Genomic DNA, 15,507 nt, shown 5'->3' on the forward strand with positions numbered 1-15,507 from the left:
CCCCAACTCCACCAAAGAGAGCAGATTCGGTCCGGTTATGTCAGTCACTTATCTTAGACAGGTTTTTATTCTTCCCATCCAGTTTCATCCTTATCTCTCCGCTTTAAGTATTTTCTAAGATTTCCGTCCTCCCACCCCAGCTGCCCCCCCCCCCCTAATGACGCTGGATCCGGTTGAGATTTAAAATAAGAGATCTGAGTTACGAGGTCCTTCTAAATATGAAGGTTCATGAAGATCCGATCACTCCTTCGTAAGTTAAAAATACGTCATTTTTCCTAATTTTTCAGAATTAACCCCCCCCCCCAATAGAGCGGATCCGTTCCAATTATGTAAATCACGCATCTAAGACTTCTGCTTATTTTTCCCACCAAGTTTCATCCCGATCCCTCCAATCTAAGCGTTTTCCATGATTTTAGGTTCCCCCACCCCAAACTCCTCCAATATTACCAGATTCGGTAGGAATTTCAAATAAGAGCTTTGAGACACGATATCCTTCTAAATATCAAATTTCATTGAGATCCGATCACCCGTTCGTGAGTTAAAAATACCTCATTTTTTTCTAATTTTTCATAGTTAACCCCCCCCCCCAACTACCCCAAAGAGAGCGAATCCGTTCTGATTATGTCAATCATATATCTAGGACTTGTGCTTATTTTTCCCACCAAGTTTCATCCCGATCCCTCCACTCTAAGTGTTTTCCAAGATTTTAGGTTTCCCCCTCCCAACCCCAACCCCCAATGTCACCACATCCGGTCGGGACTTAAAATAACAGCTTTGAGACACGATATTCTTCCAAACACAAATTTCATTAAGATCTGATCAACCGTTCGTAAGTTAAAAATACTTCATTTTTTCTATTTTTCCGAATTAACGGGCCCCCACTCCCCCCCCCCCCCCAGATGGTGAAACCGGGAAAAATACTATTTATAATTTAATCTGGTTCGGTCCCTGATACGCCTGCCAAATTTCATCGTCCTAGCTTACCTGGAAGTGCATAAAGTAGCAAAACCGGGACCGACAGACCGACAGAATTTGCGATTGCTATATGTCACTTGGTTAATACCAAGTGCCATAAAAAGGAATTTTGGGCATTCACCGATGAAAGACATACATTATAATAAAGAATATTTAATTGGTTAATGTACTTTTATTCAGATTCAATAGAAAAAAAAATAACGATTCTTTTTTACGAGAAATCAAAAAACGAGCCTGATTCTCCTAAACATGACGCGAATAAAAGAAAAAAGTATACCATTAAAACCAGAAGTTCAATAATGTTGACAATTAATAAGGCAAAGAAAACTTGACATGCAAGAGAGACGAATAAGGGCTCATCTGGAAACTAATGCTAATTGTCACGTATTTTTCTAAATCTGCAAATATATAGCCCCAACTGAGTGCCTTACGGCATTGGAAAGAGCCGCATTTGGGTCCCATTTTCAGAAAAGAGTGTATTTGGAAGGTAGTTATTTCCTCTTAAGAAGGCTATTATCAAGGCAAATTACCCAAAGAGATATAAACTCGATTGGATCACATGGTAAGATGATACTGCCTCGAGGTAAACTTGAGGCAGTATCACATGGAATCAAGATTTGATATTATTTTCCGTAGGGGGAAGGAATTTTGGTACTCATGTATTATACGCCACTCACTCAAATTTACGCTGTGTAAAACTCGAAAACAAACCAGTTTCTTCGTTAAAGACAAGATAAAAACAAGTAAAAGAATAGATGGGAAATATTTAATTTGGGCTATGGATTTGCACATAAGGGGGGGGGGTAAAGTATTTGGACAATTTTAAGTCAGAAAACAATTCTTACTTCATAATACGCAGAATAATTGTACTTAACTCATTTTGCATCCAGGCCCGCTATACTTTATTCCCCCCTCTAATGTGCAAATATATAGCCCAAATTTCTTTCTAAAGTAATGAAGAAACCGGAATGTTCTAGAGTTTTATATATCATAAACTTGAGTGAGTGGCGCATAACACATAAATACTGGAATTTTTCATGGAGAGAGAGCTGAATTTTCCGGTATTATTTAAAAGCGACCAGACATTAATTTTAAAAAACAAGCTTTTTCAACTGAAAGTAAGGAGCAACATCAAAACTTAAAACGTGTGATATTTGTATACGGCTTGAATCGCTGTGAAATTAAGGAACTACTATTCGTCCCTCTAAATAGCCATATGCTACCAGGTTTAATCGTACTAATTTAATAAGTAATGAAATTTATAAACACCAAAATCACTTGCAAAAATATTGTCACTAAGAAAGTACAATCCCTGCAAAAAGATAAATATACAATAACACTTATATAAATTTGTAAAAAACTAAATCCAAACACCTAGTCAAGCATTTTTTTGGCAACTGTTACAGGGCCGTATCCAGGATTTTTATTTGGGAGGGGGGTCAAAGTTTATTTACATGCACTTTTTTATATTTTCATGAGTCAGACAAACATTTGGGGGGAGCGGTTCAGCCCCCTGGATACAGCCTTGAATCATTATGAAGACTTAAATAAAGTAACTAATTGAATTGAAGCATACCGCCATTGCAATTGCCATATCTGATTCAGTAACGGTGTCCATTGGTGACGATACTAGAGGTGCCTTTAATTTGATCTTCTTTGTTAAAGCAGAAGTCAGATCCTGTAAAGATGGAGAATGAAAAGATATTTTCCATTAATAACCTTTACATTCAATAAAAATCCAATGATAAATTTTAATTTGTCAATTATGCAAAATCATAAAAAAAGCTAAAAGTAAACTTTAGAACTCTTTCCCTCTCCTCCGCAATTAGTGGCTTGCCCCTTCCCCCTATACCTTCAAAACACCTTTTTTGGTATTATCAGTGAGAAATACCTTTTTGGTATATTCATTAAAAGAATTTTTTTTTAATCCCCATCCAAAATTTGGCGTTTGTCAATAGAAATCAAAGCTAAAAATAGCGGAAGTTTGATAACAATATATAACCTAAATCGAAAGAATAATCTTTTGCTGTCGTACATGCTTATGCATGAAAAAGCCCTTTAAATTCAAAGTTACAAAACATAATTTATTAGTACATGAACATTCACAGAATTTTATAAAAAGAAGGGAATCGACCCCAAAAGACGTGCAATCTTGATGGAACTTCAAATTCAACTTGCCCAAGAACTCTATAGTACGGGTCACAAGCCCCTATAAACAAATATAAAGAATTTCGTATTTTTCCTGAGAGAGGTCTGTCGCGGATGCATGTTTAGTCGTTTTTGCCCCTTATTCACATCATATAACTACTAAGTTTCGGATGTCATACTACCGTTTGTTGGTGAATTCCTCCCTAAACAGTATGCAAAATACACGCTCATTACAAAGCGTATATTGGCGATACTAATGTTTTGCATAGTTGCACACTAGGAGATGAATCTCTGTTAGCTTTTATAGTGACTGACGACACCAAAAGGGAATTTGCGGTGTATTCTTATTATTATTAGGAAGAGGGATTGATAAAGGCCCATTGCCTCTACATCCCAAGAACTATGCTCGATTTATGGTTGGGAGGGACCAATGATGGATTCGGCCTCCCCACCCTTACCATATATCTTGCCCGCTGTCAGGCTTCTCCTTCCCTTACTATGTCTTCCAGCTTAACTATACCATTACGCACACAGTGACCATCTCGCATTTTTGGCATAGCGGGGATTCCCCCTCCTTACGCAGGAAAGATGTTTCCCAAAATTTCCAATTCCCCTTACCGCTTCTGTAACCAACCTCGTCTCAGACCTTTCAAGTCGTACAAAATACTTAGTCAGAGTGGGGCTGAACTACAACCCCACTCTGACTAACCTTGTTCATAATTATACGTGCGGGAATATTCGAACACATGTCACTTCAGGTTTTAACTAAATATCATTAAACCTCAGGAGTGAATCCAGGAAGGGGCCGGGGGGGGCATCGGAGTTCGAAACAAAATCAACGAAAAGTACATTTGGACAAATGAAATCTGCAGTTCAACGTTACCCAACTATGTTCTCAAACTGGTTAATTTATTTTTGTCTTCAATTTGCACTCCCTTTCTATCCCCTCAAACCCTCCATAAGTGTCAAATTTCATCTGTGCTTTATAGAAAACGAAATGCATTTCTAACACTGTTCGTCAAAAATTCAAGAATAAAAACAAATCAAAGAAATAATCAATATTACACGAAAGAGAAAGATATTTGGAGAATAATTACATTTTTGTGATATTGCATTACAGTCAATTAATTTTACTTTACTACTTTAAAATGTCTGTTTTTGTCGAAACTTTTTTTTATTAGTTTTTTACTGTCAAATGAGCAGGTAGCCAAAACCTGCTCAAGTTCAGGACGTACCCGAGTTGCTTTCCAAACGATGCACACAATTGAAGTTGTCAAGTCACTCACTTATCTTGAATCGGTCGTCACGAGTAACAGCTAAGTTGAGGCGGAATCTCAGTCGCAAATCGACAAAGCTGAGTCAACAATTTTCAATTAATATTCAACGTATTTTTAATCTAAACAAGAGCTAAGTGCTCATATGGCACTTGTGACGAAATCGGAAGAGCCAAGAGCTCATATGGCATGAGCTCTAGCAAAATTCTAAGAATCAATAGATTAATTTAAAAGCAAAATCAGAGGCTTAATTTCTGTCAGGATTTAAAATAAGAGCTCTGAGACACGGGTCCTTCTAAATATCAAAATTCATTAAGATCTGATCACCTACTCTAAGTTAAAAATACCTCATTTTTTCGAATTTTTCTTCTCCCTTCAACTCCCCCCGATGGTCGAATCGGGGAAAATGACTTTACCAAGTCAATTTGTGCAGGTCTGTGACATACCCACCAATTTTCATCGTCCTAGCACGTTCAGAAGCACCGAACTTGTCAAATCCCTGGACCCCCTAACTTCCCAAAACAGAGCGGATCCAGTCCGGTTACGTCTATCACGTATCGATGACATTCACTTATTCTACCCACCAAGTTTAATCCCGACCTCTCCACTCTAAGCGTTTTCCGAGATTTCCAGTTTCCCCCTTCAACTCCCCCCAATGTTACCATATCTAGTCGGGGTTGAAAATAAGAGCTCTGAAGCACAAGATCTTTCTGAATTTCAGATTTCATTAAGATCTGAAAAATACCTCGTTTTTCTTACTTTACCGAATTAACTGTCCCCCCGTCCCCCCCAAGACAGTCGAATCAGGGAAACGAGACTTTCTTTATTTAATCTGATCTGATCCCTGATACTCCTGCCAAATTTTATCGTCCTAGCTTATCCGGAAGTGCCTAAACTAGCAAAACCGGGACCGACAGACCGACAGAATTTGCAGTCGCTATGTGTCACTTGGTGAATACCAAGTGCCATAAAAACCAAGTACACCAAATTTCAAAATTGTAATTCGATAGATGGAGAGCTATATCTCAACTGTGGAAGGATATCAAAATTGTTGTTTTTCTATGGTATATTAAAACTGTAGGAAAAAAATTAGCATATTAGAAATTACACAGGGAACATAAACATTAATTACAACATAATTTGATTGTCGGTAGTAGAGAATAATTTGTCGGCATAAGTATGCAAAAGGTTTGCTGAAAATAAGATAAAATGAAACTGAAGTTCTTAAAAAGAAACTATCTTTTCAGCGAGTCAAGTTCGGTTCCCTGCAACAATAATTGTGTACATAAATTTTTTCTCAAAAAACAGAACTATATTTTTTTCCTAAAATTGTGATTATTAAGAGTTCGGTGTGAAAAAACGATACAGATAGATCACGACTTGGAAAAATGTACTTCTATATATAACAATAATGGTAAAAACAATATCAAGGGAGATCTTGAAATCATCCACCAGAAAATGGAGGATATAAAGGCCCATTTTCACGAGGATGAGAGTCTTCCATCCATGTGAACCTGTATTCTCGCACTGGGTTTGTTCAGCAAAAGTATGTTTTCGCTTCCATCTACCTCTCATCTATCTCTTGTTGAATTTGACGAAGAGCCCAAGTTCAGCTCAGCGTTGAGACCAGAGTACAGGGTTGCCACCCAGTGAACAAAAAATCACTAGATTTCAGTGATTTTTTTCAATAAGCTAGTGATTTATGTACTGTTTTGCTTAGGGAATATTTAAAAAAAACACTAGAAATAGTGATAAATCACTAGGGGTGGCAAACTTCCACAGTAGAACGGGATGGCTAAGCCCATAACGTTTTGAATAAGTGGTTGTTTTCCTGAGGATTAGAGGCGAACATAAATTCAACTCCAATCTTCTTGAAAATGGACCCTTGGATGGAGAATTCCACCAAGGAAGTCAAAGTCAACATGTGTTGACTTGACTTGACTTAATGCTCCTGCCGAAATGCTTCCTGCGTCGAGAGTGATGCTACATGGTGCCTCCATCTAGACCGGTCTCTTGCAAGGATGTGGACGTCCTCCTGAATATTTGCCATGGCTAAGAAGGCACCTGTCGTGTCCTTCCATCTGGTTGGGGGACGACCTCTTGGGCGTTTCCTGCCATGCAGCACGGGATCAAAGTCAAAAATCGTTCGTGCGGGAGTGTCGGGGGGCATGTGAAGGAGATGTCCGTACCAGCGTAGTGTTCGTTGGGCGAGTTGGACTGAGAAGGGCGTTTGAGCAGTTAACGCCAGGAGGTTCTCGTTGCTAACAAAATCGTACCAGCGTAGTCCTTCATTGCGGCGAAGATGTTTAGTTTGGGCTATATTTACGGTGCTAAGCACAGACTGAGTGGCTGGCCAGGTTTCGGCTCCGTAAAGAAGCAGGGATCTCAACGAAGCATTGCATATGCGCATCTTGGTCCTACGGCTGATAGAAGGTTTCCTCCAAAGGGCGCTTAGTCTTCTCACTACAGCTGAGGCTTTGGCAATTCGGTGCATTTGATCTTTGAGGATTTATCCGTCATTTGAGAGAATAGAGCCAAGGTATGTAAATTCCTCAACAATCTCAGCTGGTTTGTCGCCAACCATTAGGACTGCCGGGGGACGCGGTGAGTTACGGGGCTCAGCAAACATCACTTTTGTCTTCTGCCAATTAATTGACAGCCCTATCTTTAAGGCTTCATCAGCAAGGATCTGTAGGGCTACTTTGAGCTTCGACGGTGAATCGGAGACAAGAGCAAGGTCATGGGCATAGTCAGCGTCTAAAAGTACTCTATCACCGTAATGCAACCCAAACTGGAAGTGGTTTATGGTCCGAGTCATACTGTAGTCGATGACACAATTAAATAACTCTGGAGCAGCAGCACAGTCTTGACGGACTCCAGTATTGATTTCAAAAGATGAGCTGCGTCTGCCATTGACTTGTATGCAGCTCTCAGTCCCTCCGTGGAGCCGCTCGAAAAGGTTGCAGTACTTCGCTGGTAGTCCCGTTGTTTTCAGTATGAGCCAGAGTGATTGCCGGTCGACAGAATCGAAAGCAGCCTTGAAATCCACAAAGGTAAAATATGCTTTTAGTTGAAATTCTCGAGTCTTTTCTATCAGCTGCCGCATTGTGAATATTTGCTCCACGGTGTACCTTCCTGGCATGAAGCCAGCCTGTTGGATTCTTCGTTGGCTTCTGAGGAAAGTAGTACAGCGGTCCAGGAGGGTCATAACGAAAAGCTTCCCGGGCACAGTGAGGAGTGTGATGCCACGATAGTTGGGGCAGATTCTTCGACTGCCTTTCCGTTTCCAGAGAGGCAGAATGATGCCCGCTCGCCAGTCTTTTGGAATCCATTCTGTACGAAATACTATGGAGAACAGTACTTGGAGCCAGACAAGGGACACTGCCCCACCATATTTCAGCAGTTCTGCAGGGATACCACAGACTCCTGGGGCTCGGTTGTTTTTCATCCGTTTCAGAGATTTCAGGATTTTTGTAGAGAAGAAAGGGTGTTGCACACTATCACACGGGGCGTCAGGGGTGTTGGATGCAGCTTGAAGAAGGTCAGGGTCGGGCTGGCTAACACAGTCCAGGTTTAGGTGTGAAGAGAAGTGATCCTTCCAGGCAGACAGTTGAGCGCTCTCGTCAGTGAGAATATTCCATATGTAAGATCCCAAAGGTGTTTCCATAGAGCGCATGTGTCACCCTTTCTGGCGGCCTCCTCAAGATCGGCGGCCTTTTTCTCGGTGAACAGCTTTCTGTCTCTGTGGAGGAATTTATTTCTTACTCCGTTCGACGTCTGTAGTTAACCATGTCTTTCGATAGGCGTGCTTTGCAACGCTGTTCAATAACATTTAGAGTTTCCTGCGATATCCAGAACTTTTTTCTGGGCTTCAGACGACCGATAGTACTTTCAGCCGAAAGCAATACGCCGTCATTGAATAGTTGCCATGCTTCTTCAGATTCTGAAATTTGATATTTATATGTGTTGAGCAAATGATTATTTTCATGAGGATGGGAGGCGAACATGGCTCAACTCCCATTCTCGTGAAAATAGACCCTAAGATACAATGTGGGAATTTCAATGGTCATTGTTGGAATTTTTAACCAGAGCGAATGAAGCAACATGTATTAATTTTCCTACTAATTATTCAAACAGTATTGATTTAAGTATTGCAGTATTATTCAAATTTCAGGATTATGAGAATTGGATCCATACACGTGAACAAGTGGCCTCAATTTACGAAAATGTAGAGGAGGGGGGTAAAATATTTATTTTAAAAAATATAGTGGGTTTTTTTTAATGAAAATACTCCGAAAAAGTTACTTTTCTCCATGAGCACCCCCCCCAATTCTGGTCACTGTTTGAACCTGTGTTTTCGCGCTATATCTTCTCAAGGAAAGCAATCTTGTTGGACTTGACAAAGAGCTCTAGTTCAACTCTGTCTTTAGAACAGAACATAGCTGGCTGGAAAAATCTTGCCTCTTAATTAAACAAATGGTTATTTGTTCATGAATATTACTTATGAAAATGGTTATTTGTTATGAATAACTAATGTTTTCACGAGAAGGGGAGGTGTACATGAGTTCAATTGCCATCTGAAAATGAGCCCCTAATATTTATTCTTGTCAAATTACGTAGATAGCTGAATGCAAAGTATGATTTAAGCACAGGAAGTCTGCATAAATTAACATAAATAAGGTTTGACCTACTACCCTATAAGAAAATTAATAACTATAGAAGCAGGAAGTTCGACAAATTTTAAGTTAGCCAAATATATTATATGATTAACCATATATCGTCAAATTAATATGATTAACCATATAACCTATGTAAAAGGATGGACGAAAAATTAGTCAGAATAACAAAACTACCTTTGAAATAGATACTAAAAACGAAACATTTTTATCTCAAGGCTTATGCTCAATCCTTGCCTTTTCCTGCTCCATCCTTGCGCTTTACTGATTCTTTTTTTTTATTTCAAGCAGATTGTTTTTATTTGTCATGAGATCAACAAAAATCGAAGAAAATCACCTTAATACAATATAATTATATATCTTGTATTGAAAGACCCGAGAGTTATATACATAAGTCTGATTACATCCGTCAAACTTATCTTTCTTTGAAAAAGTTTTTCTAGGATCATGCGGTACCTTAAAATGATTTAACAAGCCTCTGCGTCGCCTGACTGTCACGAAGACAAAGGGACCCTTAACAAATTCTCCCAGCGGACAAGTCAACATCGAGAGTTATTAAAAATCTATAGTTTGACTGTGAAGTGTGACAGAAGTGACAATGAAATATCACGTCACTTGGGTTGGCAAGCATGTCAAATAGAGCGGGTAAAACCAAATGGACTCCAAAAGTAGCCAAATAGCTCAAATGATATTTCCTTTGAGCTGATTTTAGCGTCTTTCCATATTTGTAGGGACTGCCATTTCCTGAGCTTTAAAAAGAAAATTTTGCTCCATTTAATCAAAAGAACAAATTGCACGCTTTCTTAGGATGCAAGTTTCATAAAAACTAAATATCTCTATCTAGATAGGGTATATAGTGGGAGAAGCTAAACGGTTTTTCAAAGATTTCTGAAAGTAAAGGTCGGCTTTCAGTTTTCTGTCATTTATTCAGATCTCTTATCTAAGATCTACAAGTTAAGGCAAGACTGTCCAACCAATTTTAAAGAGTTTGATCATAAAAACAAACAAAAATGTACTTTTTGAATTGACATAATTTTTATTGGTTAATAAAAAGAATATTCATAAAGCTTGTTTCCGATTTTTTCTCTTTAAGAGTCGAGATTTTGGCATGCTATATATATTTCAGACAAAGTTTGGGAATACATTCCAATAATATATGAACTAATTAAAATTTGAATTGACCGGTAGGGGGGGGGGAATAATCTGAAAAAACGGATTAGAAATCTGCATAACTTTGGCATTCCATAGGACTGTAGCCATTCTAACTCATATCATGTTACAACTTTGAGTATAGACAAATATTGATTGACCATTTCATTGCAAGAATCGTAATGTGTTATATTTCATTTTAACTATTCCCTTAAAGTTTCAGCTGGGCCTCGTAAGCTGTTAATTTATGCCTGGGATACTGCAGACCAGATTTGCCTTTTAGATAGTTTGGATAGTTTTAACTTAATATTCCTTCGACATTCCCTGACGTTTCAACTTAATACCCTTAACCGTTCCTGAAATACTGCTAATACACCCTTTTTAAGACCAGGATACATATAGTGAATTTTGATTTAGTTCAGTATCCCTCTCAAAATCCCCAGGAAGCTTCAAGTTAATATCCTAAGCCGTTCAAGAGGTGCAAGGGGTAACCCCTTTTGACAACCTGGATACGCTTAGTTGCTTTTGGTCAGAATGCGGAAGGCCTGCTTCTGGTATTGTTTTCAGTATTAAAAATCGCACTAATTCCGCTTATAAGAAATACCTTCGTGCAGTCCGATTTCGGCGTCTTGATTTTCCATCAAATCCAAGTGATTGGAAGAAAGTTTTAAATTCTAGTAAAATTACTATTGATCTTACTGGCAATTATATTTCTAAGTCAGCTTGGGAATCGCATTATACTGCTATTTTTTCCCGGATTAATTATGCAGTTCATTCCCGCTTTTCAGCTGTTTTGAAAAGTATGCTACCGTCTGCTCTATCTCAGAATGATATATTACCGATATCCGCTGATTGAATTTACCAGGGTATCAAAAGGCTTAAGTCTAAGTCAGCTGACACCGATGGAATATCAGTGAATCATTTAAAACCTGATTGCCCCCCCTTCAATATCGCATTTACAACTACTTTTTCAAATGTGCTTGTGTTGTTCTGTCGTGACGGACATTTTCTTGTGTGGTACAGTTAACCTACTTCTATTTTAAAAAGGGGGAAAGATCCATTTTCCTGTTAATCTTATCGTCCTATCACTGTTCCTTGTACCTTAGGCAAAGTCCTTGAGTATTTACTTCTCCCTTCTATAACAGTTTATATAAATTTTCAAGTTAACCAGTTTGGTTTTCAGCGTGGTCTGGGATGTCAGCATGCCCATAAAGTTTTTTCTACTCTGCTTTCTGATGCTTCCGGGAAGGGCTATGATCTTTATTTTTGTTCTTTAGATCTATCTAAGGCTTTTGATTCTGTAGTTCACTCCCAAGCCCTGTTTTCTTTGCTTAAATGTGGAGTGAATGTTTCCATTGTTTCTTTATTAAAATTCTGGTATGGTCAGTCTTTCCTTCATATTAAATCTTCTCCTTCTGATCCTTCTATGTTAAAGATCTCCGTAAGACAAGGTGTGAGAGAAGGCGGAGTTTTATCTCCATCAATTTTTAAAATTTGTATTGCTGAAATTTTAAATAGTCTTCCAACAACTTACCTTTTAGGTAGTTCAAATGTCTCTTATCTTGCTTATGCAGACGATATTCTTTTCATTAGTAGAACTAAAACTCGGCTTTCGGCTTCTGTTCGTTCTATCTCTACTGCTTTCTCGAATGTAGGTCTAACCCTTAACCCTGATAAATGTGAATTCTTTCATTTTGGTCCTTCTCTGAACCAATCTTCTAGACTTAATTGTTCTGAATTTAGCATTCCGTGCGTGACTTTTTTAAAGTGGTTGGGCATTACCCTTACTAACAATTTAGTCTCTTTTCGTAATAAAATTGTTTCTGATGCTAAGGTCAAACTTCAAGTGGGTTATTTTAAAATTGTTGCGAACAGGGGGAAATACAACCGCAAAGCCCTTTCACAAATTTATTCTTGCTTTTGTGATCATTCGGTTTTATATCTTTCTGGATTTTATCCTGTTTGAAAAAGAAAAGATTTAAAGGCTCTCAAGTCGTCTTATTTTCGTTTCCTCCGATTTTTGTTTTATCTTCCTCCCTGGTACAAGAACAGTGATATGATAACAGATTTCGGGGATCCAGATTTATCAAATAAACTTAAAGTGCTACACCAGAAACTATCCGATTCGATACATTTTACTATTTACCCTTTTCATGGTCTTCTAAAATGTTTTCTACAGTAATTTAATATGTTATCAGAAGTTATTTTTTTTCTGTGTGTTTGTTTTCTACTCCGCTGTTTCAAGTGGGTCACAAATAAATTATTGTTATTATTATTATTTGGCTCAATATCCCCCTCAACACGCCCTGGAAGTTACAACATAAAAGCCTTCAACTATTCCAGAGATATTGCAGACACACTCTCTTGACAATCTGAATACATATAACGTCTTTTGATTTAATTTAACATTGAAAGTTTCACCTTAATATCCTTAGTCTTTTGAAAAAAAAAAACAGGATAAAACATGCCCCTATTCTACATATCTTTTGGCTTTTAAAAATGTCACTGGAACTTTCAATTTCAAATCGAATAAGCCCCCTTATAGAAGTTTTCTAGGAAAACTTCCATGCGAAGTAGCCCGGTGAAAAATATATGCAACACATCCAAACATATCATGCTTTACTTAGGCAGTGCTATTGCGCTACATATGGTGGAAAGTAATAGCAATCCTAAGGAACCGAGATTAATGTATAATAGTACAGCAAACGAAAATTAGGCTTACCACAGAATCAGCAGTGAAATCTATGAAGCCAGGAAGGATTATGAAGTCACTGAAAAAAAAAGTATATATAAATATATTTCGGAATGCAAAGAAAGTAAAGCGTATTGCCATCACCGTCACCGCACTCTTCGTTCTCTTTCTCAACTTGTTTTCTGTCTCAAGTCTGAAAATTACAAGTTCAAACTCAAGGGTATGCCACCTCACCAAGGGTATGCCTTGGTGAGGTGGATACTCGGACCCAGATGAAATTCTAAACAAAACTTTGTATTTTTTATATATAATCTCAAAGGAATTCGGCAAAACTCATAACTTCTTTTCCGAAATATATATATATATATATATATATATATATATATATATATATATATATATATATATATATATATATATATATATATATATATATATATATATATATATATATATATACTAGCTGTTGGGGTGGCGCTTCGGGCCACCCCAACACCTAGTTGGTGGGGGCGCTTCGCATCCCCCCAAGCCCCCCCGCGAGCGTAAGTCGTTACGCACCATATTAGTTACGCACCATTGTAGTTGTGTCCCTGTGTCCCACCTGTGAATATATATATATATATACATATATATATATATATATATATATATATATATATATGTATTTAACTACGTAAAACTTGCGAATATACAACATTCTTCGCTGTCCCATTGTCTGTACATATAAATAGATTGTCAGGTTTACCGACTCTTGAACATGCAACATATAATTGTCCCTAGGAAAAACAATCCGTATTCAGATCTATACCTCATTATTCTAATGATTGCCCTTGAGCTTTGTTGATGATGATTGCTAATCAAACATTGCCTGTGTCCCCATCGTCATTTATATATCCCCCCTGTGCCCCCCGGCGTCCCCGTTATAGTTGTGTCCCTGTGTCCCAGTCTTCATTTATAGTCGACAAACATGACGTCAGTCGACACAAAAACATGACGTCAGTCGACACACACGTCCCAGTGTCCGAGTCTGTAATTTCTCTTTGAGTGTCCCTGTCGTCATTTATATTCCCTGTGTCCCGGTCTGTATATACATTCGTTTTTGAATGATGAAATAAATTTTTAATTTTTTTCCTTTTTTCTTTTTATTTTTTTTTTGTTTTTACCTTTTTTAGCTTTTTTATTTTTTTTGATTTTTTCTTTTTAGTTTTTTTTTTGTAGTTTTTACCTTTTTTAGTTTTTTTTATTTTTATTTTTTTAGTTTTCTTTTTCTCTTTTATTTTTCAGTTTTTTTCCTTTTTTAGTTTTTTTTTCTTTTTCAGTTTTTAGTTTTTTTTAATAGTTTTTAGTTTTTTTTCTTTTTAGTTTTTTTTTAGTTTTTACCTTTTTTGTTTTTTTTTCTTTTTTAGTTTTTAGTTTTTTAGTTTTTTAGCTTTTTTTAGTTTTTTAGCTTTTTTAGTTTTTTTTTTAGTATTTTCTTTTTAGTTTTTTTGTAGTTTTTACCTTCTTAAGTTTTTTTTCTCCTTTTGTATTAATGCTAAAGCCAAGGTTCGAACCTGGAACCTCTCGGACCTAGAACCTGGAACATAACGCTTTACCAACTCAGCTACTTTGGCTTGAATACATTTACCTTTTTTAGTTTTTTTTTATTTTTATTTTTTTAGTTTTCTTTTTCTCCTTTATTTTCAGCTTTTTTCCTTTTTTTAGTTTTTTTTTTTCTTTTTCAGTTTTCAGTTTTTTTAGTTTTTTTTTCGTTTTAGTTTTTTTAGTTTTTACCTTTTTTTTTAGTTTTTTTTTCTTTTTTAGTTTTTTACCTTTTTTAGTTTTTTAGCTTTTTTAGTATTTTCTTTTTAGTTTTTTTGTAGTTTTTACCATTTTTAGTTTTTTTTCTTCTTTTGTATTAATGCTAAAGCCAAGGTTCGAACCTGGAACCTCTCAGACCTAGGACCTGGAACATAACACGTTACCAACTCAGCTACTTCGGCTTGAACACATTCGTTTTTGAATTGGTATATGATGAAATAATTCAGACGTCATATGCGGACAGACAGACAGACACACAAACAAACAACTTATATAATATAAAAACAAAAAAGAAAATAGAAGGAGAGCATACATAGAAAGCAAACTTTCCAATTCGAAAAAATTCCAATTTTGTATATCAAAAGGTGGAGGTAAATTTAAAAAGTAACAGCCTACATTCCTCATTCCTAGCCTGGGGCCTTAGGAAAGTGAACTTTATTTATCAAGAAGCAACCAGGCGGTTTCGATTCCCAAAATAATACCTAAGTGAAGTCTGGGGCGTCAGTTAGGGCTGGGGGAAAAATTATCTTTTCGAAGTGGGATGGGAGGGCAATTTTGTCGTTTTCAATTTTTTTTTCATTTAAAAACTATACGAATATTGAGCGTCAAGTTTCAGAGGCAGTAATGCCGTACGGTAGCGCATTAGTTTCTAAAGGTGCAGGTATTCCTACAAAATCATGGTTAATATAGACGTTTATTTTAGCAAAAAAGACTGTCCCACAGCAAATCAATGTTTTCAGCTATTTTGTGGTACAAAACAACAATTCTAGCCAAAAGAAGTCCAAACTGCTAT

The 15,507-nt window shown here is 37.1% G+C and overlaps 1 protein-coding gene across 4 annotated transcripts in view; it reads right to left on the reverse strand.

Moving 5' to 3' along the window:
- Positions 1-15,507, reverse strand: part of LOC136034874 (inosine-5'-monophosphate dehydrogenase 1-like) — an 81,957-nt gene that overhangs the window by 49,696 nt on the left and 16,754 nt on the right. For all 4 annotated transcript variants that reach the window (XM_065716352.1, XM_065716349.1, XM_065716351.1 and 1 more), the window contains exons 3-4: positions 12,945-12,993; positions 2,552-2,653 (exon numbers count right to left, since the gene is read on the reverse strand). In XM_065716352.1, coding sequence (XP_065572424.1) covers positions 2,552-2,653; positions 12,945-12,993 — 151 coding nt within the window. The remainder of the gene's footprint in view (positions 1-2,551; positions 2,654-12,944; positions 12,994-15,507) is intronic.

Source organism: Artemia franciscana, chromosome 13 (genome assembly GCF_032884065.1).
Source record: "Artemia franciscana chromosome 13, ASM3288406v1, whole genome shotgun sequence".
In the NCBI taxonomy this organism is placed as follows: domain Eukaryota; kingdom Metazoa; phylum Arthropoda; class Branchiopoda; order Anostraca; family Artemiidae; genus Artemia; species Artemia franciscana.